At 39.3% G+C, this 20,940-nt stretch overlaps 1 protein-coding gene across 1 annotated transcript in view; it reads left to right on the top strand.

The window, feature by feature from the left end:
- Window positions 1-7,286: 7,286 nt before the first annotated feature.
- si:dkey-183c6.8 (protein O-GlcNAcase) overlaps window positions 7,287-20,940 on the top strand; it is a 21,987-nt gene continuing 8,333 nt past the window's right edge. The window contains exons 1-10 of the mRNA XM_044341313.1: window positions 7,287-7,527; window positions 10,166-10,217; window positions 14,224-14,321; window positions 14,743-14,873; window positions 16,442-16,613; window positions 16,706-16,804; window positions 18,160-18,429; window positions 19,578-19,664; window positions 19,879-20,354; window positions 20,550-20,724. Coding sequence (XP_044197248.1) covers window positions 7,485-7,527; window positions 10,166-10,217; window positions 14,224-14,321; window positions 14,743-14,873; window positions 16,442-16,613; window positions 16,706-16,804; window positions 18,160-18,429; window positions 19,578-19,664; window positions 19,879-20,354; window positions 20,550-20,724 — 1,603 coding nt within the window. The 5' untranslated portion in view covers window positions 7,287-7,484. The remainder of the gene's footprint in view (window positions 7,528-10,165; window positions 10,218-14,223; window positions 14,322-14,742; window positions 14,874-16,441; window positions 16,614-16,705; window positions 16,805-18,159; window positions 18,430-19,577; window positions 19,665-19,878; window positions 20,355-20,549; window positions 20,725-20,940) is intronic.

The following is a 20,940-nucleotide window of genomic DNA, read 5'->3' as shown; positions in this document are numbered from 1 at the left end:
GTACTGACGAGACTGACCAGAGGCAACACTGACTAGTGCTCCTAAAACAAAGCATATTCATTTATTTTATCACTTACCAGGGTGAAGCTTTATTTGTTCTTTGATAGTGAATATGGGGAGGAACTATGCATCATGCAGGTTCAAGAAAATCACTGAGAGTTTTAAGCTTCCTTCTCACTGATGATATTACACTCACTCATCTGTTTGAAGAACAGTAAACAGCACTTTGTAAAGAGTTGAAATGTTTTTGTATATTGTTCATAGTGAGGCACAGTGATTGATTTACATCTAAGTTTCTCATTTATTTGTAATTATAATGAAACCCTCTTACCCCACAATGTCTGCCATGTAATTAACTACGGTGAGCTGTATCATCACTGTAGTGAATGAAAACATTGAATGCTCTGCTGTACATGAACAAAACAGCCCCACAAGACTGTATGTCTAATGCCGTAACAATTTGTCTTGAGCCAGATCAAGTTTCCAGCTAAATCAGTGTTCAGTGTTCACTACTGACTATAATAACAAAAGAACCAGTTCAGCTACCAGCTGAAATAGAGCAGAATGCACGAACTGTTAAAGCATTGGACTACAGTGAGATAAAAAAGTGTTTTATTTATCCTCATAGCCCCTTTTTAAATAAAACAAGAGTGAGTTAAATGTTTAGGCTGAGACATGTACATATTCTCTCCCTAACATATTGCCTATTGGTTGACTTTCTTTGTAAATAAAAATCATTGTATCATAATCTTCATTTAAAACTATGATTTTAAAAATTGACCCTACTTAACAACTTTTCTGTACTGAGAATTCCTCCCCCAAAACCCTGCGTGTAGGCTACAACACTGAGAAAGATTGATTAAAAAAGTCAAACAGTCAGAATAATCAAACAAAAGGCACCAACCTGTGAGCACACTGATGATCAGTCCATAATCCATGTGTTAAACCTTTGAAAACCTTTGAAACTATGCCTTTGAAAAGATAATATCCTTCTTCTCAAGAACTTTTGATTTAATGGATATGCATGTGTACCAGTATTTAAAAGCCATTTACCTAAAAACTATGGCACAGTTATTGATTCTACTTACTATTAGCTCTTTAACGGCCTCCTGCTTAAAAATGCACGACATCAAATGCCCTTGACTGTCAGTTACTCTGTGCTGCTTGATAAATACTTGTTTGATGGTTATCAGTGCTCAGCTGCTGAGTGTTCAAAGTCCTTAGCACATTTGTGAAGGAATCAGGAAGTTAAAGCTAAACCTAACTATCCTCTTTTTTCCTCTTTCAAATGCGGTGATTGAAAAGGAATGCAAGTTTGTTCAAACCCAACCTGTTCAACTCTGTGAGCTTGTCTTCATCTGTCTCACGCAACATCGCTCAGAGCAAAATCTTTTGTTCTCTGGTTGTCAAAAGTATTGATTCACATTAATGTTATTGGTTGACTGTTATGCACACTTGTACTGTACATATGGTACTTTCATTGAATAAGAATGCTGCTTCACCACATTTTAAATCACACCCATTACAAATAATATGAGCACTAAATCAAACTGCACCAGCATCACATTGTCAATACTGGGTTGATAAATTCTGCACATAATTAATGTACTTTAATTTCTTTTTTTAAAGGAAAAAAATAAAAATGATCATTTAGTGTATCACCTTTGCATTTAAGTGTGATTCTCTGTGGTTTACAGTTTTGTGGAAAGCAGGACTGGCTCCCTTTCTGCTGAACCTCTGAATGAACTGTCTTTCTTAATACAATGCCTGATCTGTGTACCACATTTATGTGTTTAATAACGTAAGGTTGAAATATAGCCCAGCTTGCACATTAACCCTTTCATGTTAATCTGAGACAAGAGTGTGCCTTCATTAGGGAAATGCCTGTGTTTAATCATCAATGTGTTTCCTTTTATTGAATGTAACTAACATGTCATCTGTCACTAACATCTTTGTTCTTATGCATATGCACACAGCATCGATTCCTCAGTGGTCGCTGACTATCACTTTATAGGTTTCGGTCCTTTTGTGTAAAAGCTTAATAAATATACAAAGACAAATTTCTCTTTGTTGGTCTCCTTTATTGGGTCAACTTCCACCACAGTTTTGTTGTTTGTCTTTTTTGTGAAATAATTATATTAATAATAAAGTTACTAATCAAATAAACTACTACTAAATTTTATTTTATTCTATTGTTACATAATTGAATTATTTAAAGCAAATTGTGTTTGCACCAGCAATTCCACCAAAAAGGCATAAAATTAATATTTTAGTACAATATTTTCCTTTTTACAAACCTGATGAAAGCTTAATAGTTATTCAGCTTAGTACAGTTTCCCACTAAACCCAAGCTCATATTGTTTTTTATAATTCATATTGTTGAAATGACCCTTCAGGTGAAGTAAAACCATGCTGAAATCACTCCTGCAACACATAAATGAGTCAGAGTCTAAAAATCTGAGTCTGTTTGAGGTAATGATTAAAGAGCTATTTACCTCCTTTATAATGTTTTGAATGCTATGCTTAGAGGAAGACAATGCCTACAAGTACTGAGGGATTTCCCCTGCAAATCTCTTGCAAGTAGAAAACATGAGACCTCTGATAATAATCATCATCATCACTCTTCTCTTTAGCTAAAAAATGTTCCTTGTTCACAAGGTTTATTTAAGCATATTAGGTTGATATTTTTCACTAAAAAGCTAACATCAAATGTTATGTCCCTGATTCCTCTTTCCTTACAAATATTCAACAATGCCCTCTGCCAAACATTGACTAGAGAGCAGAGGAGATCTCAGCATGATCATAAATTAAATCAAAGCCACATTTTCTGATGTGCTAATCTCGCTCCCTGGTTTCTTCAAGTACAGTTAAAGAGCCAACCATAAAAATACCTTACAGATTCTTACAAATTTAGTACCGGTTCCTATTCAGAATCACGTTTCTGAACAATAATCCCTAATTGTTGGGAACTTTGAACATACTGTATCTTTATAGTACACCCTCTCCAGGCCAACTGCATGAACATTAAAAAAAAACAGAATAAAAGTTATGATTTCAGTTTCCTTACTGTAAATTAAAGTGAGGAAGAAGAAATGCAGCACAGTGTTAGTTCAGGCAGAGCCCTGAAGTCACTCGTTTTGGCTTCAGCTGTTTTCAGTATGCTTAAGAACCATTAGCTTATTGATGGCTGTGTGGCCAGTAACATCGACTCATATTCATCCAGGTGTACAGCATGGACATCATAACTTGACACTATTACTGCTAATCATGCTCATGCCAAAGCCATCTGCTGCCCCCTACCTCCTCCCTATGTGGTATTTCATATTGTTGATTTAACTGTTTATTGGGGGAATAACTCTCTCAGGAGAATGCTTGTCGCTCAAAGCACCTGACACAGTATCGACCCCCGGTATCGACCTTTCAAAGCAGAAGTATCTTGAGTTTTTGACACCTCGCTTCACCAAGCCACCACCAAGCCCTCCCGTGACGAGGCCTCGTTACACTCATATCAGAGAGTCAGGGTCAGCCATAGGATTCCCCTGAAGCTTGAGGGGTTTCTCTCTCTTGCTTAAGGATGCTAAGGAGTTTGAATCAACTGATCGAGCAATAGTCTCTGAGGGCAACAAACTACCCTGTGTCCTAATGTCTCAATGTGTTTTCCACTTCCCCGTCTGTCCTGTACTCACCTTGCTGGTGTTGTTGGCCTGGTTGCTTTGTCACTTCCCCTCGGAGAACAGTCTGACCTGGACAGCCAGTACGGTCCAATCATAACTCATGTAGGTCAACTCCTTCTGTAGCTTCAATATACTGGATAGGTACTGATACACACACACAGACACACACAAACTGAGATAGATGAACACTTAAAATATGAAATGGTACATATACAGAAGGACTAGCAGAGCAGAATACACGAGTCAAACAAATCCTGTAGCAGAGGAATGAATGGCAGCACCTGACACAAATAAGGGGATACATTTTTTTGGTTGAGCTCTCTTCATAAAACACTTGCAGTGATTTTGCATAGATTTTAGAAACATGACAACTCATTTAAAACAAGCAATTCATTCAAATGTTCATACATTACATGTTAATACCTCTTCAGGAACTTTTTAATACTACTATTACGACTATCTGTTGGTCAGGGACAGTTTTTGCCAATTGCCAATACAGATACAGCACTTTCAAAACCAGTATACTATAAAAAATGAAACAAATTAAATTATTTGTTTTGGTTTGTGTTTGTATTCAGAAAATGTTTTTTTGTCAGCACATCCTGCTTCTTCTTTTTCAGGGAAACAATTCACACCTGGGAAAACCCCAGGTACACCACATCCTACTTGCCCAGGGGCATCTAGTTGTCAAGACTATTCGGAGTGTAATTTAGTGCATGATACTTTTGTATCTTTAGGAATGTTAACATTACACTTCCTGGTATACATACAGTACATTACATGACCTGCTATTAAGTCATTACTTGAGATGTGGTATGTAGCCAAGAGGAAATTGTTTAGCTGGTGAATTCAGTCATTACATGTCTGGTATGAGCGCTAAACTACTGTATATAGCATGAACACAAAATGCACACATGTTTCTCAAACTTCCAAACTGAGAGCTAGACAGGGTGGTACATGCTAACTGTACAGTAAATAACTGCTGGCTCCCTGCAGATCCACAGCGCATTTTACTGTCAGACTTTCTGGTCCACCTGCTAGTAGCTCCAGCAGCAGCAATCCCATATCAACCTGACATCAAATAATGAATTATTTATGAGAAAACATAATTCTATTTAATAAATCTACATTATAAATATCCATGCATTATATTTTTAATGTGTATTTTATGTGTGATAATTTTGTTGAAGGTATCTGGATGTCAACACATAAATTATAGGTAGTGTCTAATACAATATTTGTGTCATCTAGTATTTTTACATACTTTTTCAAGTTAATGTTATGTATTCATGAAAACTTGCACATATTTTTGATCTGACCAGGTGTCCACCATGAGAAATTAACATGACCTGCTATCAGGTCACCATATGATTAAATGTGGCACTGGTGTAATTATATTTAATTCCAGCGAGGGGTGCTCAGAGTCAGAGAAAAGAAAGCAGTAGCTTATTTATTCACAATGATTGTAATACATGTATAATTCTGAAAGATATTATACATATATCTAGTTATAAATGTATTTGATGTATGTATTACAATACTATGAGGTGTACAATGGTGTGTAAAAATACAGCAGTGTGTAACAGATAAAGAGCAACTATCCCCCATCATCTCCAAGGTTTGTTGATTGATCCAAATATGGGAAAATGAATAATGAGACTGTCAAGATACTCACTCACTCACTCATTCACTCACTTTCTCACTTACTCTTTCTCTCACTTTAACAAACACACCTTACTCGTTTTGCTTGCAGGTGGCCAGTGCGCCTGTGCATAACGGGGACTGGGAGCAGAGGCAGATGCTGCCTTCACTAACACCAGAAAAATCTGATTATGAAATTGCACAGAAAAAACAAATAGAAAAGGTGAATAAGTGAGTAAATTGGCAGTAGGCTGGAGTGGCTATAAAGAAGTATATTTATAATACACTTTTGTCACAAAAACTGTGTGGAACTAATTTATTTAAAGAAAATTGTTGAATTGTTTTATAAATTGAAAAGAGACATTGACGAGCTGCATGACAAGCAGCTGCGGGTCAATATTTTGTCCATTTCATTTCATTTCACTCAAATAAAAGGAAAGCAGCCATTATTAATGTTATTTATTAAACCTGTGATTTTCCTGCTATGATATGTAGAAATTTAAACCATAAAAATGTCTATTGCCCCACATATCTTCCCTTATGACTGTACTGTGCTCCCTGCTACAAAGTGTGTTATCTATCTATGCATATTAAACATATATATGTGTGTGTGTGTGTGTGTGTGTGTGTCAAGCCCGAAATTATTCATACCCCTGGCAAATTTTGACTTAAAGTTTCTTTTATTCAACAAGCAAGTTTTTTTGACCGGAAATGACACAGGCTTCTCCCAAAAGATAATAAGACCATGTACAAGAGGCATCATTGGGGAAAAAATTATTTCTCAGCTTTTATTTATTTTTGAACAAAAAGTGGCATGTCAAAGATTATTCATACCCTTTGTTCCACGGACGTAGACCAAGGAGGACGCCACTTCTCTAGATAAGGTACACAAAAGCTCCGCTTGGCCTTTGCAAATGCTCATCTGGACAAAGAAGAAGACTTCTGGTCTTCTGTTTTATGGTCAGCTGAAACAAAAATTGAATTGTTTGGCCACAATGATGTATCCTTCATTTGGCGTAAAAAAGGAGAAGCCTTCAACCCTAAGAACACCATCCCCACTCTCAAACATGGTGGTGGGAACCTAATGCTTTGGGGGTATTTTTCAGCCAATGGACCAGGGAACCTAATCACAGTAAACGGCACCATGAAAAAAGAGCAATACATCAAGATTCTCAACAACTACATCAGGCAGTCTGCAGAGAAACTTGGCCTTGGGCACCAGTGGACATTTCAGCACCACAACGACCCAAAACACTCAGCAAAAGTCGTGAAGAAATGGTTAGCGGACAAAAACATTAACGTTTTGCAGTGGCCCAGTCAGAGTCCTGACTTGAATCCAATTGAGAATCTGTGGAGGAAGCTAAAGATCAGGGTGATGGCAAAGAGACCTTCCAATCTGAAAGAGTTGGAGCTCATTGCTAAAGATGAATGGGCAAAAATACCAGTGGAGACATGCAAAAAGCTGGTCAGCAATTATAGGAAGCTTTGATTGCTGTAATAGCCAATAAAGGCTATTGATTATTGAGAAGGGTATGAATAATTTTGGACATGCCACTTTTTGTTCAAATGTAAATAAAAGCTGAGAAATATTTATTTCCACAATGATGCCTCTTGTACATTGTCTTATTATCTTCTGGTAGATGCCTGTGTCATTTCCAATCAAGAAAAAACTTGCTGGTTGAATAAAAGTAACTTTAAGTCAAAATTTGCCAGGGGTATGAATAGGGGTATGACTGTATATACAGTTTTGTGGTTTTACTCTGTTATTTTTCTGTTGTTTTATTGTAAAGGACCTTGTAACTAAACTTCTAGAAATATAAAATTATTGCATAACAGCATAACAGCATGAAGTAACGTAGGCCTATATCTCGTATAAAACTGCAGACGTAACTCAGCCCCCCAAAAACTCTTTTACTGGGTTATTTGGCTCTTGTTCTCTCATGAGCGAGTGGGTGCTCAGGAGGACGAGCCTCCGTTGAGCACCTGAAGGCAGCACGAAAGCTCCAGCGATGTAGAGCGCAGGAGAGGTGGAGAAGGAGGTGGAGGCTGATCGGGGAGAAGCATGAAGAATAGACCCGGTGTCTAAGCTGACAGACGGGGAGAGCATCTCGTCTTCCCTCGCTCTTTAGGGGCCGACTGGAAGCGGTGGGAGGCAGCGGGGCTGAGGACATGATGGAGGAGAAGAAGCAGTTTCTTTGCGGGGTGGTGGAAGGTAAGAGCGGCCGACTTCATAACTGACCTGTCAGATCATGTGATTTTTCTTGTCTTGGGGAGATGATTATGAATAGACCTCCGTTTGACCTATATTTGTATTAGCGCCGTTTTCTCACCTTCTGTCGGGGAGGAGGGGTGGGGAGTGGTAATATGTGTCTGAACACCAACGTAGGTATGATATACAATAAATATCTCTATGAGATGATGTGGTGGTGATCAGTCAGGCTTGAAGTGGAGATCAAAGAGCAGAGGCTGAAAAGCATGCAGTAATGTCTGGTTCAAAGGCTGCAGGCTAAGAAAAGGAAATACACTGATGATGATGATGATGGAGATGATGATGATAATAACCATGGTCATGATGATTAAGGTGGTTATGGTGATAAAGATGGTGATGGTGATTTAAGATTGGGATGATGTTGGGATTAGATGAAAGTGATGATGATGCTGGAAATGCTTTTACAGGATGGGAGGAGGAAGACTGTTGTTATGATGATGCTGATGAAGAAGATGATGATAATGGTGGTCATGATCATGATGATGTGAAAATCTTGACAATGATATTATTGGGAAAGATAATGATGTGGATGATGGTCGCGGTCATGATGATGATGATAATGTTTGTGGGGATGAAGATGACAATGAAAGGAAATAATAAGAGGGCTTTATTGTAAAGATGCTGATGAAGAGTAGTAATAATAGGAGATGATGAAGAGGATAATGGTGATTATAGTTGTAATGATGAGGATAATGATGATGAAGAGGAGAGGAGAACCACAACAGAATCAGTGGTGAAAATGCTGTTAATGAGGTTATTACTGCAGTTTCTCAAATCTGTCTCTAATTTTTTGATGAAAATATAGACCCTGAAAATAAACCAAAAATATCGTTCATGTGACCAGACAACAATAATAACAATCCATATGCATTAAATAATGTTCTGTCATCTGACAGATAGTGAGAACAGGTGTTCACCCATATCTGTCATTCATTATTTTACGTATCTGTAAAGCTAATCACACAAATATTGTCTTTGGCATACAGTATGTGTCATCATATGACTGCAAGAGGATAATAAATTGATTTAAAAAGTAACATTTGTTTTTCTAGTTGTTTGTTATTGTTGTGCAGTTGTGATACCTCATTACATTGTGATCAGTATAATCATCAAAGAGGTTATATGACCTCATGTGATCACAAAGACTCAAAGATTACAGAAAGAGTCTTCTCAACACTGCTGGTAAGAACTAGGGCTGCAACTAATGATCATTTTCATTATTGATTAATTGTTTTGTCCACAAAAATATCAGAAAATAGTGAAAAATGCTTATTATAATTTCCCACAGTCCATGGTGGCGCCTTCAAAAGTCCAAAATCCAAAGATATTTGGATATAAGTTTACTATCATGTATGCCGAAGAAAAGCATCACATTCTCACATTTGAGAAGCTGGGACCAGCAAATGTTTGGCATTTACAGTGACTAAAATGATTTATCAATTATTAAAATAGTCTAAACGATCTAACTGACTAATCAAGTAATCGACTAATTGTTACAGCTCTAGTAAGAACTTATACCATATACTGCTGAGATGATGTGAAAACATGTTTGTCATCTCTGTCTGTTTCTCTGGTGTCTCAACTTTCCGCCTCTATGAATATTGCCTGTTCTAGTATTGCAGCACGTTGCAATGTGTTTATTGTGGATTTTCATTTTGCTGTAATAATAAAAATGTGACACATCATGCAGCTTCAGCTCCATCTCACACTTGATTACTAATTCTTAGACCTGTGTTTTTCTCTGCCCCATGTGGTGGCATCCAGCAGAGTAGATAATTGGTTCAGGCTTTGTGGGGAGCACTCTGCAGGATGGACATGCACATTCACAGGTAGACATGCACATGCACACATGTGCACAAAAACACACACTCCCTATGGGCATGCAGGAGAAAACAGTCCGGATTGTAAGTCGATCCGATTTCTTCTATGACCCACTTACTGTACACACATACATGTGCACGCACACACACACACACACACACACACACATTACAGACTTATTCAGAAAACACAAAGGAGGGAGAGGGACACTGGAGATGCTCCCGTTTCTAAAAATAGCAAATGTGATGGAGAGTGTATAGCTGGAGATGAATTATGCCTCTGCCAAACACAGAGGGGATGGGACTAAGTAAGCACTGGAAGAGCTGGTAACTGTCCAGTTTATGATTAATCACTGCATAGCTGGTAACTGAAAAACAGTACAGAGAACCATATGAAATGATATACGCTATATGCCATGGCGCATTTTCATTGACCATGAATATGTCTGGAAAAACATTGTTAAATCCAGTTTCAGAGCTTACACAGTGTACTTGCTTTCAGTTACTGCTCGCTGCTCAATATAAAAAGAAATGTCAGAAAGGATTTTCACAAACTGTCACAGTTTATGATAGTAAACAGAGCTGAAATTATTATAGAAGTGTGTCCCCTGCATGGCCTTGTAGAACTGATCACTACTATGAGAGGTGTTTCATTATGCCAGTGGTTATCTATACGTGAAGGTGTAGATTTATAGCTTTTACTTGCTGCTAATATGAAATATATTCAGTATGCTTATTTCATTTTTCTTTTCCTTTTACAGGTTTCTATGGGAGGCCTTGGTCTATGGATCAGAGGAAAGTTCTCTTTCAATGGTAAGTCTGTCACCACTCTTCCAAGAAACTAATTAACCTGGTGTGTGCAAGCCTGCATGCACTCCACACTTAATGTGTGAGCATATGTGTGTAAACCCGGTTAGAGGGGATGTTTTTTTGTTGTTGTTGTTCTTCTTCCCATAAATAACATGAGCTCAGGAATCACTGACCTGACGCCTCTGGGCTAAACCCAGTTGCACGCCTGTATTTCAGTGCTAGCCAGACCTGAGAGAAATCACTGAGGCAGAATGACTTTATAGCAGAGGGCAGGCTCGTTCTCAGTCCAGAGGCTCAGCCATGGATGACAGGAGGGGGAGAAAGAGGGGAGGGCAGATACTGCATTTTGTGTTAGAGGGAGACAGAGAAAGAGGATCAGAGATAGTCTTGGGAGCATTTGGTTCCAATGGTATGGTTTTTAGGGATGGCTCTGTCAGTTGGTCCGCCACTTTGGTCCAGATTGAAATGTCCTTCTCCAGAGAAATATATATCAGCATCTACCAGATGGATTGGCACAATTGTTTGTACAGGCATTCATAGTTGCCAGCTGATGTATCCTAACGACTTTAGTGATCCTCTGACATTTAGGTTTAAGGTGAAAGGCAGCAACAACTATTTGATGGATTGCCTTGACATTTGGTACAGACATTCATGTCCCCCTCAGGATGAATTGTAGTCACTTTGGTGATCCCTTAACCTTTCATCTAGCTAGCACCATCATCAGCTCAAATTTCTAACTAATCCAATACTTACTGTTTTACTTTTTACTTAAGTTTATGACTGAATACCTTTGAAACTAATTACAACTGCATCAGCCTCAGATGAACTTTGTGTTTAGTATTAAGTGGCAAATGTTAGCGTGCTAACAAGCTAAACTAAGATGGTGAACCTGAACGTGTCCATTATACGCGCTAAGCATCATTGTGAGCATGTCAACATGCTGATGTTAGCACCACTATGCCTAAGTACAGCATCAGAGTCGCTAGCATGGCTGTAGACTTTTGTTTTGAGGCTTATACCAATATTTTTAGTATTATTTATCTATTAACAATGTTCAATGTTAGCATGTCAGCAATATGACAGAGAATTTCAATGTGACTTTTTGATGTCCATCTTAAAGTTTATAGATTTAAATGCACAAAAACAAAAGCATTAATTTCTTTTCATTTTATAAAACATTTGTGAGGGTTGAAAGGCTTCCTTGTACAGTTTAGATGATCATGGGTCATGGAAACTCTACAATAACATTAAAATTTAGCACCATGGTACTAAATGATAGTACAATTCAGTTTTCTTTGAACTGAAGTCAGTATATTTATAGATATTTTATGTGTCCTTTTCACCTTTAGAGAGGGAAGATTTTATTGAGCCCATGTATGCTCTTTATTTAGCAAAATGTTTTTTTCCATGCAGCGACCTTCACTAGGACACCAGAGAGCTGCTCAGCACAACCACACTGTTAAGTTGGCCACAGAGTGTCGATACAGCGCCAGCTAAGTGCAGTAATAGACTCTCATTTTTGAATGAGACCTGGAAGCATCAGGACAACATAAAAAGTGTGCCATTTAAAACCAGATGGAATCAACATTCAAGATAATCAAATGTACTGTACATTATGAATTTTCTATTCCAGTTTCAAGGCAGTAGGCCAAGTCTATTAGAATCTTGACTAAACAAGGCAAAGAAGGCAGCTCCATATTGAGTCTGCCACAGCAACTCTCATTAACAGTTTCATCAGCTCACAAAGAGAGACAAGCTCTTTCAGCATGAATTAGCTTGCTTAGTGATTTCAATGACAGTGAACTACAGTAGAATACTAAAAGGTCATTTCTCCACTTAAAGCATCATAGTCCATGCATGAACATCAAAACACGAACATACCAGTAGTCAAACATTAATTTTTGCACAAATAAGAGACATGGCATTCCCTTTTTCATATGCATTCATATTATCCCATGTGTATACCTTGTACTTCGAAAGGACCCAATTAATTCTTGATAACATACAGTACAGTACATGTCTTACATATGAGTGGAACGACACAAGTCCCTGTTGGGAGCTGTGACACAGTTTTGTAGTTGGGCAGCCAATAGTAGCAGTCATCAGCATCCCCGGAGATTAAGTTGTTCCCTCTGCTGTCTGCTTTCCACAGCTCTTAAATATGCTTGCAGTTTGAGGTTGAGCTACACCAGATCATATCACATTGTTTTAATTCACATTTATGGTTTAATGGGTGTATAATATTTGTGATAAAAACTATAATGTGTCCCTGAATGTGTGCCCAAATGTTGCATTTCAGGAAAAGCTGTGCATTTAAATTGATAAACCTTAAGATATTGAACAACAAAAGGTCACATTGACTTGACATTAATTCATTGATATTGCTGGCATGCTAACGTTGGATACTGAAGGTTGTTCTAGATAAGTATTACTAAAAATACTGGTAGCGTTAAAGCAAAAACAATGTTAGCAGCTCTGTGAAGCTCTAGTGAAGCACAGTGATGCTTTGAGCTAAATGCTAACATCTGCAGGCTAACATGGTCACAATGACAATGCTAACATGCAGATGTTTAGCAAGTATAATGTTATTGTGTTCACCATCTTAGTTTAGTTTCTTAGCACGCTAACATTAATTAGCAGTAAAATTTTGGACAAGTTTAGAATTTGACCTTATGGCAGTAGATGAAAAGTTAAGAAATCACCAAAGTTATTACAATTCTTCTTCAGTGGGACATGAACATGTGTACCAGATTTCATGGTAATCCATAGTTGTTGAGACATTTCACTCAAAACAACAAATAGGGGGGTTAAGATTCATCCTCTGTGGACCATGAATGTCTGCACCAAATGATAGTTGAGATATTTCAGCCTGGCCCATAGCAGATGACCGATCAACCCACCAACAGATTGATATTTCCATCCCTAGAGCCATGCTGCTAGTGTGGCGAAAAACTTAGATGTGCCCCTAAGCATATGCCTAAATATTGAGTTTTCAGGTGAAAACAGCTGTGTAACAACTGGTCTTCCATGTGTAGTTTTGCAACTTTTTGTTTAACATCTACTTTTTGTATGATCGCTTGAATGTCTGCAGGGGACTATTTGGAAAGAAAAGTACCTCAGAAAGTATTTTGGTGGGTTCAACTGGAGGACATCAAAGCTTTGTGAGGAGATTATGAGGATGAATTTGACTTCCAAAACTTTGTCAGCGTAGCAGCAGCTGAGTGTGTAGGCTCCAGGTTTATTTATAGATCGGCTTTTTTTGGCTCAAGTGTGGGGTACGGGACAAATTCATAGCATTGCATAAGTTTGGCACAGTAGAGCTTTGGATGTGTGTGTGTGTGTTTGAGGGAGGTAGGTTGCAGCTTTGTGGAGGCGACTTACATACCATCTGTCCAGGAAATGAGGCAGAGAGAGAGTGAGAACACAGTCCACCCACAAATGACAAGAAAGACAAGAGCTGGTCCATTTCCAGCGAGAGCGAGAGAACAATATTCATGTGTTTATGTGCGTTTGTGTGAATGCATAGTCATGCAGATATTGTTTCACTCCTAGTACTATGCACTATTTATAATTCAAGAGGTCATTTCCTGTAACTTAGCCGGCCATGGAGCCCCACGATCGATACAGTGGATCTATTTTGTTGCTGCTTGTTGTTTTTTTTCCTCCTGCTGTCCTCACTTCACTCTCAGCTCTTAATCCCTGTCCCTCCTGGATTCCTACCTGACAAAGCTCAAGTTTTATTTGACATTTTGATCCTTAGACCATCATCTTGTGAAAGTCATGAATTTTACCTGAATTTAAACAGAATGTCAAGAATAAAACCAAATGTAAATCCAATTAAAATGTGAGTTACAGGGATATAGAGGAGTAAAATAACAGCTAAGGGACAAAAAGTCTAATAATTACAGAAGAAGAAAAACAGATTTTGAAAATAATGATCTACTGTAAACTTGCACTTCAGTAACATCTCATCATGCTTTCTCTGTGTATCTATGTCTGTTTGTGCCAGGATGCAACGCTGGGGTTTGAACACCTACCTGTACGGTCCAAAAGATGACCTGAAACACAGATTGTTGTGGAGAGAAGTCTACTCTCCTGAAGAGGAGGGTAAGAACATCACTTCTATCCATCTATCCATCTGACTGACTGACTGCAGCCTAACTTGTTTCACTTTCCTACTCCAGAACATTGTGTCTTCCATCAATGTGAAAAGTAATTGTCCCAAATGTGAAATTGCCTTTTCGACATTATAGGTAGATTTATTTCTCGTTACCGTCCAGAAGGCATCAACAGTTTTCATGATGTTCATTATTAATTTTATTGTGCTCTGGAAGACGCCATGCCATTAGTCTGGAGGCCTGGTTGTTTACAGTCAAGCTGAATTTCCAAAGACAGACATAAAATGGAGATTAGAGAGAAACTTTAAAATGTTATGTGAAGAGTTTAGTAATGTTTATCACTCTCAGATATGATTGAGTAATTCAGCAAGTTCTGTTTCAAAATTTATTTCTCTCTCCTCTCCTCTTAGGTCAGTTGCGCACTCTCATAGCGGAGGCCCAGTCAAGGGGCCTGAGGTTTGTTTACGCCCTCTCTCCTGGTCAGGACATCGTCTTCTCCTCTTCCTGTGACCTGACACTACTCAAACGCAAGCTGAGACAGGTACAGTATATAATAAAACTGGGTACACCTCTGGTCAATATCACTAAAATGTTGAGTAATTACAAATCCTGTCCATTTAATACAGTTTTATTTGTTTTTAGACAAAACCTAAGAAGAATTAAGCCAATTCACTTAACAAACAGAATGTATGATGAAAGGTCAATATTTGAGATCAAACTGCAATAAAAGTCAGCACACTCTTTTATTTTTTAATATTTTGTGTGCCAGCCTTCATTTTTGATGACAGATTGGATCCTCCTGGGCAGAGATACCAGTCTTGCACAAATCTGTGGAGAGATGTTCTGCTGTCCTTCACTGATGATTCTTTTGAGCTGCTCTTTGCTGGAGGGGATTTGTTGCTCTACCTTCTGTTTTAAAGGTGTTCTATTGGTTTCAGGTCAAGGGACATACTTGGCAAGGTCACGTTTTTTATTCTTTAAAAACTCTTATTTGATTTTTGCTGTGTGTTTGGGATCATTGTCATGTTGGAAAATTCCTCTCCTGCCAACCTTCTTCAGACTGGAAGTCATCTTTTCATTCAGTATTTGGGTATATAAACTTGCATTCATAGTGCCATCTATAAATCTCCCCTTCACCTTTTGCCCTCATGTAGCCCCATATCAGCACACTCCCGCCTCCATGTTTCACGGTTGGCACTGTGATAGTCCTGGCCAGGTCCACGCCAAACATGCTGGACCCCATCTGACCCAAACAAATTTATTTTGCTTTCATCTGACCAAAGAATGTGCTGCCAGTATTCATCAGGCTTCCTTTCACGTTCTGGCAAAGTTTAATCTTGCAGTTTTGTGCCGTTTTGTGAGAAATGGTTTTCTTCTTGGACGTCATCCGTAGAGGTTGACTTCATGCCATGTCCTTCACTCTGTCTGAGCAGTCACTGAAACACCAATTTCCAAAGATAATCCTTGTGCCAAGTCAGAAGAACCTGCCCGTCTGTTTCTCAATGCAAGGTTGCGTAAAAGTGAATTGCGCATACTTTCTGAATTGTACCTTCTGTTATTGGCAGTATGGGTCCTCCTGTACCTCCTAACCACTGCTGCAACTGTGTTTTGGCTTCTGTTCAGTAGACTACTGATGATCTTGTACCCTCTCCCATCTTTATGAAGTCTCCCAATCTGGATTCTTACTTGTGGTGAAAGTTGCGGTGTTCAAAGGTTATTTTATAACCTTGTTCAGGCAATTAGTCTTAATTTTAAGTCACAGGTGTAATCCTTTTTTGTATCAGTGATCACAGGTGTACTCACTTTCAGTACATTGAGGCTGTACTTTGAGGCCTGTATATTTTCAATTTAGTCTATCTAACATGTTTGTTTTTAATTACAAATAAGATCAAATGCCCTACACTTCACCCTAAAAATACTACAATTATTGTAAGATGATACAATTTTGAACCATTTAACATTTGAATGATATTACACAGGGGTTTACTCAGTTTTGTTAGTGTATATACTGTATATAACACACAAATACTAACTGTAATGTGGCTTTTTATAGTTTGACCCTGTTTCTTTTTCTCTCTCATGTGTAACCTCACATCTCCCTCTCTCCAGGTATCAGACCTAGGTTGCCAGGCTTTTGCCATTCTGTTTGATGATATTGATCACTCCATGTGTCAGGCCGACAGCGAGGCCTTCTCTTCATTTGCTCATGCTCAGGTCACTGTAACAAATGAGATCTATCGGTTCTTGGGAGAACCGCCTGTCTTCCTCTTCTGTCCAACAGGTAAGAGTGCTAAACTGTGAAATGTACACATTGTGGCAGTGTTTAATGTCCGCCTGAAACTTGATGAAGCATCTCTTTTTCTCTCTTTGTAGAGTACTGTGGTTCTCTGTGTTCTCCCAGTGTATCTAAGTCTCCCTACCTGCAGACTGTTGGAGAGGATCTGCTGCCCAACATAACAGTAATATGGACAGGTGAGACACATGCCCAAATCTATAATTGATTAATTAACTGATTAAACTAATTGTAATTTATAAAAAATAAAATCACAAACGTCTTCCTCACTACTCTGTATAGCGTGGCAGAATCTTCAAGTACAGTTTCTTGTTTTCTGTTTTTTACTAAATCGCCTGCTTCATTAGTTGACCTGAAATTTCTCAGTTAATAACAGCACACATACTGGCAAACACACAGCTCGGCATGCACACATGCAAATACATTCAGGCACAAATCCACAGAAAACCTCCTCCACAGACTAAAAAGCGATTTAGGTGCACAGCCACCTACACACATATGGAAGTACAGTAGAAACACACACGCATTATCGCCCACTCTCTTTTGGCTCATTTCTTGAAATATATTGCTTTAGCTCAAAAGATGTTCTATGGTAGTCTCTTTAAACATGTACCATGATAGTTACATTTTTTATTGGTAATGTCACATTGTGGGATACAGCTTTTATTGTTTGATTTATTTATTGAATAGGACAGTGTGCAGTTTGAAACATTAAAGATGCACTGCACCAGAGTTAGCTTGAAGCTATGCTATGCTTGTTAACATTACAGAGTAGCAAAGAAAAGCTCCCTGAACACACTAGTGTAAGAGTTTTCTTTGTTGCATTCTCATATGTTTCTTTATCTGCAAACTTTTTTGCTTCCCATTTTAACTCTGGTATTTCACAACAGGAAACATGCAGAGACAGCACCATAGTTGTTGTCGTTTGTTGATTTCATGTGTGCTAGAGTGTGGGAAACACCTGCCCTGGTTTGAATCAGGAAAACAGGAGTACTTTCAAACAGCTGAACAGAGGGAGGTCACCGACGACTGCATGCAAAATGTGCAAGAAAGCTGTTCAAGAAGTTATGTGTCATGAACATGTGGGCATCTTGTGACTCCTGACTGTCTGTTTAGTCAGAGAAAACATTTTTCTCCTGCATCACTCACAGTTTACGTAGTTATGTTGTGCTCTCAAAGCATGAGTACTTCATGATTATCAGACATCCATCTACATATTTACAGCAACAAAACTTAATATTTTGAGGGATTCAATGCAGTGGTCTGGAGGAGACAAACATACACCCATTTTTATAAAGTCTCAGTGAATCTTAGTATATGAACCAAAAGAGGTAAACACTCCAAAGTTCATATACTCCTACTGCTCCAACATGCCTAATTTGAATGTGCCCTACATTGCCAGACAGGGAGACTTGTACACTTCATTTTTCTGCTGTCTCCCTCTTATTTGGATGTGCTTCCCTCTGGTAAAGCTTGTTTCTCAAACCTTTATGCTGCCACTTGTCGACTTTTCCCTTCACTCTGGGCTCCACAGGCAGTAAGGTCATCTCCAGGAAGCTGTCTGTGGACTGCCTAGCTGAGGTGGAGTCTGTCCTCCAAAGGCCTCCAATCATCTGGGACAACTTGCACGCCAATGACTACGACTCCAGGCGTCTCTTCCTGGGTCCTTTCAAAGGCCGAGAGCCTCAGCTGAAGAGCCACCTGAGGGGCCTGCTGCTCAACCCCAACTGCGAGTTTGAAGCCAACTACATCCCACTGCATACACTGGGAAGCTGGAACAGAGCTGGAAAAGAGGAGAAGAAAGGTAAGAGGATCAGTGGGGGGAAGGCAAATGGAAGGAGGAAGTAGCAGTAATGAGCCAGGAGATGCCCCGAGTTAATAAACTAAAATTGGCTCTGCCAGAGTTGAGCCTTGTATAGTTAGTCCCAGTGCTTCTGGGAGAAATGTTAAATAAGCTTGTGTTGCTTGGCAACTTGCACGATTTCAACCACCAGGCACAATTTTAGTCTAATATTACTTAACTAATTAATTATCTTGTTGGAATTAAAGTGGCATCTCTTGTCCTAGGCAAAGTTGTATGTGTATGTATGTGTAATAGCCCTTTCTTTACCTTAATTTACTGTTTGGTTAGTATTCATTGCATTTCATTTACTGTGACAGTAAAATACACAAGAATCCAGCCAGAGAGAGTGATAGGAAAAAAGGGAAGTAAGATGGGAAAATGTAGGAAGAGAAAACCACTGTAGTGTGTGACGTTGTTCTGAAGAGCGAGCAGGGAGGAGAGGTGGCGGTGGAGGAATAATTGTGTGGTGTGATGATGGAAGAAATGAGAAGAAGAGGAAGGACCTCTGAGGAGGAGAAACAAGGCTGGAGGAGAAATGGGCATTGAGGGAGGGGATGAGAAAAGAGATGAAGGGCAGGCCTGTGATGTGGATGGAAACGCAAGAGGAATTTTAATGATTACATGAGAAGGAGGGGGATGGGGTGTTTGTAGTCTGTGAGGCAATTACTGGATTCACTCTTTTTGTGTGAGAGGGGTCTAACTTTTTGATTTCTATTGCAGTCCAGATTGAAATAATCTAAAAAAAACTTTGTCTTCCTCTGGATGTGAATGAGGTGTAAGACTGTTATTATGTTTAACATTTAAGCATAGAGATAACGTTGATCATTTTTAACATTTGACACTTCAGAACAGCCTTTGTTGATGTATAGTAACTTATATACAGTATCTGGGCTCATTTTGTTGTTTGGTGCTGTATTTCTTTATTCCCACAGATCACTTTCCAAACAGAGACATGACATAATATTCCAGTACAGCAGCAAAAAATGTAATGTAAAACAGCAATTGTAGATGTAAAGTTTTCGTTTTAGCCCTGTAGGAACAAGGAATAATATATACTCTTTCAGTTGCTTCAAAAGACAAGAAAACACATGTTGTTGTTTGTGCTCTAGATGAGGAGTGTGAGTACTGTCCTGATAGAGCTCTGTCTGTTGCACTACACGACTGGATGGAAGAACTCAACCAACCACTACAAGCAGGTAAATAAATAATAACAGTATGATTTGGTGCTGTGCTTGTGCTTATATGTGTGTTTCAGTGCTAACCTGCTTTGTTATATTAATGAGCTGTGATTGGATCATTGAAATTGATTCAAACCTGAACTGCCTTTTTTTCAGTGCACTGTTGAGTCCAAACTGAAAATGTGAAGGTTGCTTGTCAATAAAAAAAAACAATGCTATTTCCTCATCACAGGTCGACAGAGTGCACGAGCAGATCAGCGCACTTCTGCCCCAACATCACGCTGCAAAACCCCTGACAGATCTGACTGCCCTTCCACCTTTAGAGGGAACTCTACTGTGGCCAAACTCCCTGTCTTCCCCCTCAACTCCAGCTCACCCCCTCCCTCACCCACTAAGGTCAAAGGGGAGAGGGAGGGACGAGAGGGGGAGAAGAAGAGGCCAAACCAGCCCTCTCAACCCAACCACTCAGCTCCGGGATCCAGACCTGGAGCACCCTCAGGTGTAGGCCGGGGACAGAAGGCCCAGGGTCGGGGGCAAAGTGGTGGTAAGGGCCAACTAAGCGAGTCCCAGGTGCGGCTGCTGGTTGGTCTTCATTATCTGCCTCACGAGCATGGCCCGTCAGCCCAGAAACTGCTGCAGGATCTGACCTGGTTGAAAACAAACTGCCACGTGGTCAGCGCTAATAGCAAGAAGGCCCTGCCTCAGAAGGTCAGAGAGTGTTTGATGTGGCTTTCTTTTTGATGAAATTTGAATTTGACCTTTTCGTTACCAATAGAAAGTAAAAAACTGAACTGTCACTGATGATTACATCAACCTCTACAGCCTAGAGAGTGGTGTATGTGAGAGCTTTGTACACACCATAGCAGCTATGACCTTGTTGTGTACATGTATCTATATCCCCAGGTTGATGAGTGGCGTGGCCGTGCCTCCAGGTTCCTGTCCCTCTGTGAAGACATAGCGCAGCTCCACTGCAGCGTGGTGGGTGGTGCCAACAGGGCAGTGCTCTATGACCTTTACCCTTATGTGTGGGACCTGAGGAACACGGCGCTAGTGGCAAAGGCTTTCATATGCTGGCTCGGTGAGGACAGAGAGATGGAAGCAGGAAATACAGGAATACACTTTGTCAAAATGTGTTGTTCTGTATTGTTCTGTATTCTGTATTGTGTAGAAATACCATAGACTGTAAAAAATATATAAAAAATTTTTTTGCTTAGGAAGGTTCCTAACTGAGTGAAATGACTCGGAAGTATCTAAGTGGCAGCCATGATAAGAGCTGGTCGAAATTCTCTAACTG

The sequence above is a fragment of the Thunnus albacares genome, chromosome 22, assembly GCF_914725855.1.
Source record: "Thunnus albacares chromosome 22, fThuAlb1.1, whole genome shotgun sequence".
In the NCBI taxonomy this organism is placed as follows: domain Eukaryota; kingdom Metazoa; phylum Chordata; class Actinopteri; order Scombriformes; family Scombridae; genus Thunnus; species Thunnus albacares.
The sequence above is the reverse complement of the archived record's forward strand: the minus strand, read 5'-3'. Positions and strand labels throughout refer to the sequence as shown.